Here is a 12,866-nt window from a genome sequence, read left to right on the forward strand (position 1 = left end):
TGCGCACACGGGACCGGTCTCTTCGGCTCAGTTTGCCGCCGACTTGTGTCATTTGAAACAGCTTCTTTTGAAGACTTGAGCCGGAATGTTTTGTCGCACACAGAGCTGCGTTCGTCGATGCGTCAAGCGCCAAATCGAAATGTGATTTTACGCGCGACCCTGTGTGATTTGAACGCGCTGCGCGAAGTGTACGGAGTCACATGGAGCTAATATCGGTGCTTTTCCTGCTCTTATCAGCTGACTGACTCCTCAGCCTGTGAAGTTTACGTCGTTTTTGTTCCTCAATGATGGACGGTGGATGGTGGGCGCGCACTCTCGCACCTGATCGTGGAGCGTTTGCCAACACATGAGAGATGTTTTGTCTGCTCAGATCTGGGAGTCTATCAGGCAGCGGCAGCACCATGGGGATCCGACACGGCACGAAAACACAGCACAACTCCAAGCCCAAAATATACTTTCTGCTTCTGCTCATATTCACGCCGAGAGTGGACTCGTCATGGTGGTGAGTTGTAACTCCCTTTTAGCCTCTTATAGCCACATCGAATGAGAAGGCATGCCACAAAATATGACATCAATAAAAAAATATTGATATGATTTATTTATTTCTTCCAAAATAAGGTTTGTTTGAAAGTTTCAGAGCCAGAAAAAAAACCCAATTCCTTGTTTCAAGTTGTTCTTTTGGTTTAAAAATTATGTGATCATATATATAGCCAACAAAAAATAGCTTACTTAGACTCGTGAAAGAAACAGATTTTTCAGTCAATGAAATTTGAGATGAAATAATCTCTCACTGGTGTCCTCTGAAGTACTATCTACTTGTGTATGCAACCATTATACAACTGTCAAAGATGAAGTAACAGCTTTTAGGAGCAATGCTGTCTAACTCTCTCTCTATACTTTCTTGGACGTCTTTACGTCAAGTTTTGCTTGCAAATATATATAATAAGGACGGTACGGTAAGTAACTGTACTATCGTCAAATGTGAAAAGTACTTTAACCAATAGATAAACGCAAGTAACTTTAACATTATCAAACTTTAGCTTTGAAACTAAACGGACATTTGCTTTGACCAGCCAATAAGTTTATTGACCACGCCGGGAGTGACCAAAGTCCGGCCCGGGGGCCTTCTGTGCACTAAATAAAATCTCCTCCAGCCTGCAGCTTCTTTCATAAAATGTTTCTAAGTAAGTCACAATCAAAACTAAATTTTGATTGTGACTGTAAATGAATAAATCAATTGTTATTCAGTCAGTTATGAGTTACATATAAACCCTACAAAGTTGCGCTATGAGGTGGACATCCCTTCAGTATGCAGTTATAGCAGTATACAATGGAATACAATACTGAGTCCACTGGCTATCAGGCAGGTCTCCCGAGTGTGTCTGTGGACTGCTTCTACTCAGACACACCACAGGAGGACCTCTTCTGTTGGCTGCTGCTCTCTATTTTAATGAAATATCTGGACGAAAGTATAGCAAGACTGCGATGTCACAACCCCTTCAAAACTTTGTGTAATTTTACGAACCACATAGGTGTCTTCTGTGGACGTCAGATGGTGCAAGTTACGGGTGGCTATGGTTGAATATTTTAGCGCCTGTTTCTCCAGGCTCATGTATTGTAATAGGCGTCACCCTCGCGGATCATCATGTAAAGCTCAGAGAAGCTCAAGAACACACTCAAAGCTTGTGCGTGGCCAAACATTTTTGAGGCTCCTATGAGGGGCTGGAGCTAATGCAGTTACCTGGGATGAGAGGACACTCTGGACAGGTCACCGTGCACAGACTGTCAGACCACTGACACAGAAAATGTAGAGCCACCAATTCACAGGGAGGAAACCGGAGTGCTCGAAGGACACCTACACAGAGTTGAAGGAAGCAAAAGTTGTAGGTGCAGAAGGTGCTGTCTGAAAGAAAACCTGCTGAGAAGCCAGGCTTTAAACCGTAAATACAATGAGATGATCAGATACGTGTGTCATGGGTTTTATGAAGATTAATGGTGTTCAGGGGAATCCCCCCCCTCGCCCCCTCCCACCCCATATCCATCCATCTTATCAAGGGTAAGTGGCAGGTGCGGGCGCTGGTGCATGAATAAATGCCGCCGGCTGATTTCTCTTGAGGTTTTAATGGAAGAGAAAAACAGAGTTAGGTGAGTGTCTGAACCCCACCTACCTGAGTAGTTAGGACCGGGCCAGAGATCTACTTTCAACGGATCCCACTCCTGATTTACATAGACATTGAGATTCAAGTGGATGCGGCGTAAATGATGCCGTGAATAGCAATGTCCCCGGAAAGTAAAACTTGTTGGCCTGTGGCCGTGTGGAGCAGAGTTGTTGCGAGTGTTCGTCGCCCTTTTATTCACTCACTTTTTGTATGAACTCTACAAAGCCATTTTCCAAGATCGTCTGACTACAATGCAAAGCTTGTATCTTGCTAAGCCCGAACTGTGAACTTTTTTCAAGTGATATGTTTACAAATATGTCTATTTAACTCCAATGACTCCTGAAAAAGGAGTCGCATGCAACAACTGTGCTGTATTTTCTGTTGCTGAACCTCTCAATTGAAACCTTGAATATGAAGACTCAGCGGACTTCTGATATTTTTCCTGAGACATCTCGATCATGAGCGACTGATGTGGTGTCAGTATTGCACCCCATACAAGGGTTGAGGGGAGAAAGAGTGCAGAGAAGAGTATTCCAACAGTGGCCAGGTAAAGACAATGACAAGTGCAGCTTGGTTCAAAAGAAGCTTTAAAGCAGGACAATCATTCAAGGCTAAAAATCTCAATGACATGTAACGTAAAAAGCTTTTTGTTTTGCCTCACAACTAGATTCATACCTTCAACTACGATCTGGATTTTTGCTTGCTAGGAAAAGAGTGTTATCACAGATACAACTGACCACCCATTTCAGAGAGGGTTAGAAGCTCAGTCATCTGGGGGAGGCTCAAAGCAGAACCGCTGCTCCACCTGATCAAGAGGGAGCAGCTGAGGTGTGAGGTTGTCTCCTGGAGGTTTCTGGGGCGAGAAGTCTTCTTCTTTGGCTGCTGCCCCTGCAATCCTGATGTATTGTAAAATAAATATTGCTCTGATGAATGGTGGAACTGGAAATTTGGAACTGGAAATTTCCACTCAAAGCCCACCTGTTGAAGATGTCGTGTTCATGTTCAATCGATGTGACAGTCAGGCCCGAGCAACAAGTCGCTGTGTTTTGAACGGAAAGATAAGTCAACAAGACAAAGTCGTGAAGGAGAAGCACATTCAACACTCACAGAGACAGAGGTGTCTGATCTTATTTTTCTTTTATTTCAATGCACATCCACTATAGATAAAGGGGCTGCAATCCGCCCTGTTGACTTCCCTCTCTAGACCTGCCCCCAGCATTACTGCCCTACTTTTTTGACGTGACTTGAGTGGCGGGGAAGTCACTTTGCTGCATGGAAACCAACAACCACTCAGGTGTGAGTTGCGCAAAACATCAGCATTACCGCATGTATAAAACCAGATCCATGACTCACACTATCAATGTTTACAACACGCTGAAAAGTATAAGCTTCCTGGATTCACCTTTATCCTACTTACCTGAAGCTGAGGAGCCTTTAAAAGCTCCAGATGCTTGACAATTATTTCATCCAGGCTGCTGTTGTGAGAGGTGATTCTTAACAGCCGCCATCATTGAGATGAGCATCATGTGTCTCTCCCCCCTCTCTCTCTCTATGTGTGTGTCCTCTTGGAGACAGTCAGGGGTCTCTTGGCACAGTCGGTATGTACGAAACACAATAAACACAAGTAGTGCTTCTGCTCAGCTTTACCGCTCAGGCAGAGAGTGGCGGTGAGAACAGGGGTCCTGGACGGCCATAAGAGGAGTGGAAACTGCCTGCCACCACTGTTTCTGTCTCGGTGGCCAGGCGACACAAAAGTGCCAGTGACTAGCAGCAATAATGATGATATCCGGATGAAGCCGGAGCAGAGGCTTGAAAGGACGCGGCGGGATGGGACGCGCAGCATGTATGAGTTTCAGTCGACACTTGTACTGTATGGACGACTGTCCTCCATGAGAGACCCCCCTCCCTCTTCCAGTGACACAAAACAACCAGCATGTGATCCTTTTTAGAAGCAGAGTAAGGGATTATGTCTGAATAGAGCAGGAAGCACAGGCCTGTGACAGGGAGTGAGGCGCTTTATACTGAGGAATTTCATAATCTGGTCCACATCCGGAATATGGGATTGGTAAATTTTGACTGCCAGAGAAACAGTCGCTGACCTGAACGGTCTGGTTGACTCCAAAAGTTAAGTGACAGCTTCGTCATAAACACCCTGGCTCAAAGTCAGGATAACCAGCTATGGAGCTTCTTATTGCGCCACCAACTTACAGGTTATAAACACTTTTGACCTAAAATTTCTGCTTGTTTTCTTGAACGCATCATTCAGGGGTTTGTGATCAGGCTACATTTCATCCGCATGATGACGTGTTTTAACAGGCTGCGTTACAGCTCCATCCTTTGTGTCAATCCTCACTGCTGCAACAGTATATGACTTTAATTCCATATGTTTTTGATAGCATCAACTGTTGTAATGCAGTATGGGCCCTGTGGTAACCAAGGTGAAAAGGCATAAAAAAAAAGAATGTTATGATACAATATTTTCATTTTATGAAAATTGCTGTTTGCCTTTTGAAAGTTTACGATAAACAGGTTGATCAACACCGACTTCATTGGAATATTCACATCAAATGTGCTTCCAGTCTTTGGACTGTTGTGACTCTTGATAATTCACATAAGCAATGTTTTCAGACAAAGTTCTTTATGGCAAGTCGGTGTTTGGGTTGGAGGTGAATTTTCTGTGGTGTCGGGAAAGACTGGCTTTCTTTACTGTTACTCTACATTTCTGACTTTGCTGTTAGTCTGGCTTCGTGTTTATCAAAGAGGTTTGTTGAAGGAAACACAACAACAGCAATGCTACTGGTTATAAACCAGGCTGTTGTCCTCGTGCTAAGGTGTGTGAAACGAAAGAAAAACAATGACATTTTTCCCGCAGGTACATCGGGGCGCTGGGTGCTCGGGTCATTTGTAACAACATTCCTGGTCTGGTGAACAAGCAGCGTCAGCTCTGCCAGCGGCACCCGGACCTCATGCAGTCCATTGCTGAGGGAGCCAAAGAGTGGATCCTGGAGTGCCAGCACCAGTTCCGACACCACCGCTGGAACTGCAGCACCATTGAGCGGGACCACACCGTGTTTGGCCGAGTGATGCTGCGAAGTGAGTGGCCACATCTGGCAGTCTTGAGCGTCAAGCGTGAGGACGGTGGAGCGATCTCCGGCTAATCGCCGTCGTAAACGTCCACTTTGTTCGCAGATAAGCACTGGATTTATAGTGGTGAAAGTAACACCAAAAGAGAAAGTGTTTCTTTACCTTCTTCGGGACAAGATTGGGAAAGTGGCCGTTCTCCAAAAACAAGTAGCAGATCTAGAGATACACGCTGGTCATGTATAAACAGTAATAGGAGATGTAAATATTTGGGTAGATGTTTCTGGCAGCCAGACAAAGCTTTACTCCCTGACATATCGTCTGTGTTCTGCCTCGTTGCGTGAGCTCGAAGGAGAATGAGGGGGGGAGGGGAAGGCCAGACCAAACATCTCCCGAAATCTTCTCCATTCGGGCACGAAAACAGTGAGTGTGACTGAAGGCTGCCAAGGTGACACTGAGAGATGTTGTACAGGTCTGGACCCCTCCTGGACGCCCAAAAAGAAGTTCACAGAGGAAAAAAACTTATGGCATTGACATGAAAAATGCATCAAATATATTGCACATAGTATCGTCTGACAATGGGCCTCACTTCCGAAGGTGGTGCACGATCACTACATAACATGCCGTACATTCACAGAACTTCGCTGTTCTTTCTTGATAGTTTTAGTTTTGCTTTTTAGTTTTATTATTATCATTATTATTTTTATGATTACCTGGCAGGAATGGGCTTCAAAAGTGACCAAAATTTATGACAACAAAACCGCACGACATGAGCCCACAGGAACCTCAGCCTTGTCTTGCTCACAGTGTCAGAATCCTTCGCTACTGTTTGGATGATATAACGTCGGGACAGCTAACATTCTAAGTGACTTCAAGAAACCAACGGCTTAATCCACTCACGTACCAGTTTGCAATTGGTCAGAGATGTTGTGCTTGATTTTAGCCCTGTCAGAATTCAAATCACAAATCACAACTATCGCTCCAAACTCATGTATTTGGGGGCAACAGAGAAGCCTCATGTTGCATACGCACAATCCGTTACGCTAGCGGGAGCCCGATTCTGACAGTGTTTAGCAGAGTTTGCCCCCTCAATTTAGCAATCCGTGCACATGGAGGAAAACTTTGTGTCTCAAAATTCGGTTTGTGGGGAACATACTGTACATACAGTACATGCATCATCAGGTTACACAGATTTCAAATACACGTTTTTCGCAGGCCCATTCACATTGAATCAGTATTACCTGGGGTCATTTCCTTGGACCCATGAACTAAAGATAAAGGTCCTGGTGACATTGACATTGTGGGGTAAACATTACTGACATGGGGCATTTGGACTGGGCGAAAATGCTTGGGCTTTCAGGTTGTCTTGACCACTGCAGGTCCTATGAGCCTCTATAGGCTCAGCAATGAATCCATAGAGCGCTAGCTTCTCTAGGTCTTCACATGCTCAGTGTTCAACTCCAGGAGTCACTCGCAGCTTTTGTGACAGTATTTCTACATATTTACACCTGGGGTTGTTGAAGAGCTTCCACCCAGGATGGTTGAAGTTGTTGTAGACGCCACATACGGCCACAGAGTAGAGGCTAGATGGGAAGTGTAGGGGTGAACACAAACAAACATTACGTTTGAATTGTGTGACTGTGCTACTTCAAAGGCAGGTCGAAGGTCAAGTTATTTAGGAGCCAGATTTTATTGCGGAGAATCAATCAACTCTAAATGTGACGTTGTGCTCCAGGCAGCAAGGAAGCGGCGTTCGTGTACGCCATCTCCTCGGCCGGGGTGGTCTACGCCATCACCAGGGCCTGCCGCCAGGGGGAGCTGGAGATCTGCAGCTGCGACGGCGACAAGCGAGGACAATCCAGCGATGAACGGGGGAGCTTCGATTGGGGGGGATGCAGCGACAACATCAGCTTTGGCATCAGCTTTGCCAAGGCTTTCGTCGACGCGCGAGAGCGGATGGTGAAAGACGCTCGAGCGCTGATGAACCTGCACAACAACCGATGTGGCCGCATGGTGAGCAGCGTTTCTACTGCTACTTTGATCTGGATGAAGACGTTGGAACGTGTTTCTGTGCTGCAGCTTTAGCTCATAGCTCAAGAGTCCGATCAGTTGAATGAACTGTATAGAGACAGAAGTCGAGGCCTGACTGGTGGTGGAATATAAACCTCGAAATAAGAAGGGTCTCGTCTTCTGTTTCCCAAAGGAAGTAAAGTCAGAGTGAAGCATGTTAACAGGCTTGATTACGACTACACCTCGCCACAGGCCACAACACAGACTTAACACCCTGTCACCTTTGACCTGTGCTCCAGGCGGTGAAGCGCTTCATGAAGCTGGAGTGCAAGTGTCACGGGGTCAGCGGCTCCTGCTCGCTGAGGACCTGCTGGCAGACCATGTCTGACTTCAGGCGCACCGGCGACTACCTGCGCAAGAAGTACAACACGGCCATCGAGGTGACCATGAACCAGGACGGCACAGGCTTCAAGGTGGCCGACAAGGACTTCAAGGGAACCACCAAGAATGAGCTGGTGTATGTGGAGAACTCGCCTGACTACTGTCTCATGGACCGCTCGGCAGGTGAGAGCCCCACACGGTTGAGTCAGTCAGCGAAATCTCAAGTCCTCTTCCAGGTGGTCACCATTTCCCACAGCTCGATTTGGGGTGCTCCTCCATTGTCCCTTCATTTTCACCGCTCATATCGCACTTCACCTTTAATGCCTTCCTCAAATAAGTCACATTCTGTCTCTTATTTTATCTGGATTTATTTGACTCTGTCTTGTTGGACACTGCAGCAGGTCAGTGGTGTTTGTTTGAGGGTGACATGTTTACAACGTGTAAACCCAACTTCAGTTGCCTGACTTCTCATGGGCTGCATCTTCCTAACTCCAACCAATAGAACTGTAGAAGTACACAACAGCTGCTTTAGAATGGAGTGATCCAGTCAATGAGCTTAGACACATTTCCGAATGGGAAGCAACTTAGAAGAGAACGTGAAAACGGAACTGTTCAAAGCATCAAACACCTCATCCAACTTCCACCTTAAGTTACTGTTGAGTTTGACACATGTGCTCCAGACTAACCAAGAGCAGCACTTCTTGATCTGTCGATGTATGTCTTTATGTTTTGAAAAGCCATGGGTGAATTCAAGTCGTCGCGACATCGGCACGTCCAGACCAACTGCGTCTTCTGTCGGGCAGCTACAGGTTGATCACCTGGCTGATAAAGATGGTGCTAGCTCAAAGCAGAACCTGTCGAGCTTTGTTAAGAAGTGATCTTAAAAGGAGCTTATGACCTTCCTTGTCACTAATCTCCATTGTAAAGGAATTCAGTGCCCGAGGATACACGCAGGCTTGTTTTCCAAATCCTTCCTTTGGTCACTATTAAGCTCCACTCCCTGCAGCCCCAGGGGAATAACTGCTCTTATCTCTCCACATCGGGAATGCTCTGTTATTATCCGCGGCATCTGATCTGAGGATTAGAGTTTACACCTGAACACTTGGGTGTTTTGGTTGTCATTTCTTTGATGCGGCGGGAAATATCCCACTTTAGATTGTGGGAAGTGTCGCTTTGCGGCAACACACTGATGACTGCACAGAGGGAAGGACTTTTAGGAGTTCATCCAAAATGCGGCGGGGTCAAGTGAGCACCACTAAATAATGGAAGTTTGTTGGATGAGAAAATAGCTGCAGCTCTAAATGCAGCTTTGTTTGCGAACTTTCTTGTTTGACGTTGCTACCAGCGATGAGCTTTACCTTCAGAGTTTTGTGTGGGGTTTGAATGTTCCATCTAGGGGCAACCACAGATGATGATACTCGGACACGTCACGGGTGGTACGTTACTAACGTTACCATTACCCACTTGTTTTTGATGCTGCTAACTGAATCGCAATGACGATAAATCGTCCTTGAACCCTTGTTTGGTTTGCGAAATTATTATGTCTCTGTCCATTGTACAGACACCACTGGAAGTATAACTAGATGAGTAGAAACTTCTTAACGTTTTGTTTGTAATTTTTTTTCAGTACATTCTCTGACTGTCATTGACGTTGTCAAGTGGACTTTATTGTCCTAGAGTCACTCTGAAGGCGCAGTAGGCACTGCTTCACAGGACTGTGCGACATGTTGAATGAAAAAGGTTCTGGAAAGAGTGAAGCCGTAGGATGACGCTCCTTAAGATTCCGCACGTGGATTATGGCTTCATGTCACTTGGCATATATGTCAGTCATTAACTTGACTCAAGGTGCCGAAAAGTTGGCACCGCGAGTTAAGTTCATGATCACGTCACAAACTACATAGAATAAAATAGAACTCATTGTGAGTCGCAACGAAACTACACTTTTAAAAAAACATATTGTTAAAATCTTAACAAATATTGTTATTAACAAATAAACATCAAAAAAGCATATAAACACAGCTTATGATAAAATAAGTTAAACTCCCAATACAGACATAAACCATATTACTGTACTTAAAAATACATATAGAATTAAAAGGGTTTAACACATTTGACTGCCTGGGAAAAAACAGTCAACAGTGTGCAACAGTCTTTTGGTGCGTGTGCCCAGTGTCCGAAATCTTCTTCCTGAAGGGAGGAGGGTGAACCAGGGTGTGTGGGGTCTCTTAAAATGGAGCTGTTTTAACGTTTAGATTAGATTCGATTCAATTCGATTCGATGGATTTTATTAGTCCCACAGAGGGGAAATTCAACGTGTCACTGCAGCTATTGACAACCAAGACACTGACAAGTATCAAAGACATCAAAGATATATAACAAACGTCAAAGACATCAGCATTAAAAAAAGGTGAAGTATCGAGCTATCAAACAAAACCAGACAACTAAATAATTAATACCCATACTGTAATATATGAACATATATCGTGATGAAATCTATATCTACCAAGTGACATTACAAATGTAATGTAATGAGCGGTAACACAGGGTAAATTTAGTCCTGAGCAGAGCGAGTCGTGAACACCTTCCGTAACGCTTCGTACTCTCTCCCCAGGTTCGTTGGGAACAGCAGGTCGCGTCTGCAGCAAGTCTTCGCGAGGAGCGGACGGCTGCGAGGTCATGTGCTGTGGGCGGGGCTACGACACCATGCGCATGAAAAGAGTGACTAAGTGCGACTGCAAGTTCAAGTGGTGCTGCGCGGTGGAGTGCAGGGACTGCGAGGAGGTGGTGGACGTTCACACCTGCAAGCCTCACAAGCGGCCCGACTGGCAGGACTTGACCTAAAAACCCCGGACCTGTGCTGAACTGTGAGCACCACCAGGGAGAGACCTGGAAACAGTTTCTGATCAAGCGCTCCTTCGGTCTGTTGAAGAAACATTGCCAGAGATTCTACCTAAAAGTGAGGGAGAAACTTGCCATCTTGAGTTTGTGCTCAAAACCCGTGCGCCAGCCATTAATAATAACAACAATTGAAGTGGATTTGGACGTGTAGCTCCTTGTAAAAACACTGGCATTTTGAGTGATGCTGCAATGCAGTGTTGAAATGTGACAAATGTTATAACATGTAATTATAGAAAGACAGAACCATTCAAAGTGTAACACTCTGTGTAGAAACGATGACACTTGGTTGACCATCTTTAAGAAGTTCTTTCAATTGAGTGCTGCTATTTTTTTTTTTTTTACTTCTATAGTTGTGTTTTACTTCACAAGAATGCAAACTGTTGGACCGTGCCGGCAGCGAGCGCTGTCACCTGTGAGCGGGTGGGTGTAGAGCCCACGTGCTGTTCCTATGTACCGGTTTGATATTAAAATTAGTTCATGAGTTCACCTGCTGTTGAAAGTTGTTGGGAGCGACAAAAGAGCGTGAGTCGAGTTTGTCCTGGAGAAGTTCCAGGGCCACCGGGATGGAACGATGGCTGACGTGGCGTCACTGGTGCGGAGAAGAATGTGGTGTCCAGACTGGAGCCTGCGCCAGGATTAAGTAAATAAATTCACACTGCTATCTGTGTGTGTGTGTGTGTGAGAGAGAGAGAGAGAGAGAGACACTGCCGGCTACCTGAGGTGACGCTGCCACAGATGGACATGTCACCTTCCGAATAAAACAATTACATACTTGTAAAAGTTCTTAAATTTAAAGTTGAATTTGGAGAACTGTGATGTCATTTTTGTCAACTAGCGATAGGTGAGAGGCCTAGTACCAAATATGGCTGCAGCTGCAGTCTTGCCTCCGAAAACGTTCCCCAGCAGTTTTATTTTGACTCATTGACTCTGACTGACTTTGACTAATTCAGGGTAAAGAAACAAGATGGGACCAGTTGTTCAGAGTGAAAGAGATGAAGGCAGGTGGAGAAGAGAGTGCAGGCGGGGGGAAGGCTCCATCGGTACATCAGAGGGAGAAGTTTGGAAATAAAGTTAGTAAAACCAGGAGAGGAAAGGCAGCGATGGACCAATAGTGTTGGAGATGAAGATGAGGAAGACAACCAATGAAGTCCAGGATAAAGGAGAACATGAAGGTGTCACGAGGGAAGATGATCATGATCATCCCTGAAAGAAAAGTCCAACAAGGACTCCTCTCAGTTCAAGAGATCAAACTGGACTGGACTTGTCAAAATAGAATCGAAACCGTATTGAAGAGGAGGATGGAGATCGAGGGGTGATCACAGTGAACCTCCCTGGAAACAGGAGGTTGGGCTTCATGAAGCATGACTATCATGGTCTCTGTGCTCTCATGTTTGGCAGCTGAGTCTGAAGCAAGTTGACAACCGATGTCAAAAGACGGTACACAATGTTCACGGACAACACAACAAGCCACACTGAAGTTGTGATCCAAAGTACACTCGGTGAAACAGGAGGAAAATATGTCTTTTAATATCTTGGCAGAACCTATTCAGCGCCGGTCGTCCACTAGGAAACCAAAGCAGGACGTTCCCAACGTCGAGTTCACTTCACGATCAAAACTTGGACTTGAAGAAGACGGGCCAAGACGCAGAGGAAAAGTAGCTGCAGACCCCCAAATTTGATCTGGTGCCGCGGCCAGACTTCATGTTCGGCCGCTGGAGATGGAATCCTCGCAGGGATTTATGGACGTAAATGAAACTGACAACAAGCCGCGAGTGCGATGAGTCAACAGATTGTTTCAAGTCGGCGTAATGAGGACGGCGGCCAAAGCAAAGTGCTTTGAACAAGGTCAAGTGACGCAGCGGCGCAAACATTCGTCCGACACCAGTTGGTTTCAAACAAAAAGGTGGTGTTTTGAGTGTAAATAAAGCTGTGGTGTTTCTGTTGCCCATTGGACGCGTGAGAGGAGCTCAGAAGTGGCGCTCACACCGACGGGAAACAGGTCGCAGGGAGCAAACGTTTTGGGGAGATTTTTTGATGCACAAATGAACTTTTCGCAAAATAGCAACATTAAATAACGTGAAACCCAACTGGAACGGCAGGTGAAGGATCTCCGCTGGGAGTTTGCACATGGAACACGCAACGAACGTGGGCAGGAAGTCCGGAGCTTTGGTCGACAGCAGAGAGACGAGATCAAGGTGAGCTTTGCCAGGTCGACATTACTTTCTGATTCACAATCTGTTAGAGTGGAGCATTTAAAAAGTAAAATAAAAAACACAACCTCTGGAGTAGGTTCCCACATAAATGTTTTTATAAGTCAAGTTTCACTTGTGTACTCCA

General features: G+C 45.5%; 1 protein-coding gene across 2 annotated transcripts; it reads left to right on the top strand.

Moving 5' to 3' along the window:
* Positions 1-11,262, top strand: LOC128760771 (protein Wnt-2b-A-like). Of its 2 annotated transcripts, XM_053868426.1 has the most exons (6): positions 1-301; positions 371-502; positions 5,032-5,252; positions 6,976-7,253; positions 7,550-7,814; positions 10,243-11,262. In XM_053868426.1, exons 2-6 carry the CDS (start codon positions 402-404, stop codon positions 10,470-10,472), a joined length of 1,095 nt encoding a protein of 364 aa, XP_053724401.1. In that variant the 5' UTR covers positions 1-301; positions 371-401; the 3' UTR covers positions 10,473-11,262. The 2 variants fall into 2 exon arrangements, with proteins under 2 accessions (XP_053724401.1, XP_053724400.1); XM_053868425.1 differs by having other exon boundaries at positions 1-502; positions 10,243-11,261.
* The last annotated feature ends 1,604 nt before the right edge of the window (positions 11,263-12,866 follow it).

Source organism: Synchiropus splendidus, chromosome 6 (assembly GCF_027744825.2).
Source record: "Synchiropus splendidus isolate RoL2022-P1 chromosome 6, RoL_Sspl_1.0, whole genome shotgun sequence".
NCBI classification, from domain to species: domain Eukaryota; kingdom Metazoa; phylum Chordata; class Actinopteri; order Syngnathiformes; family Callionymidae; genus Synchiropus; species Synchiropus splendidus.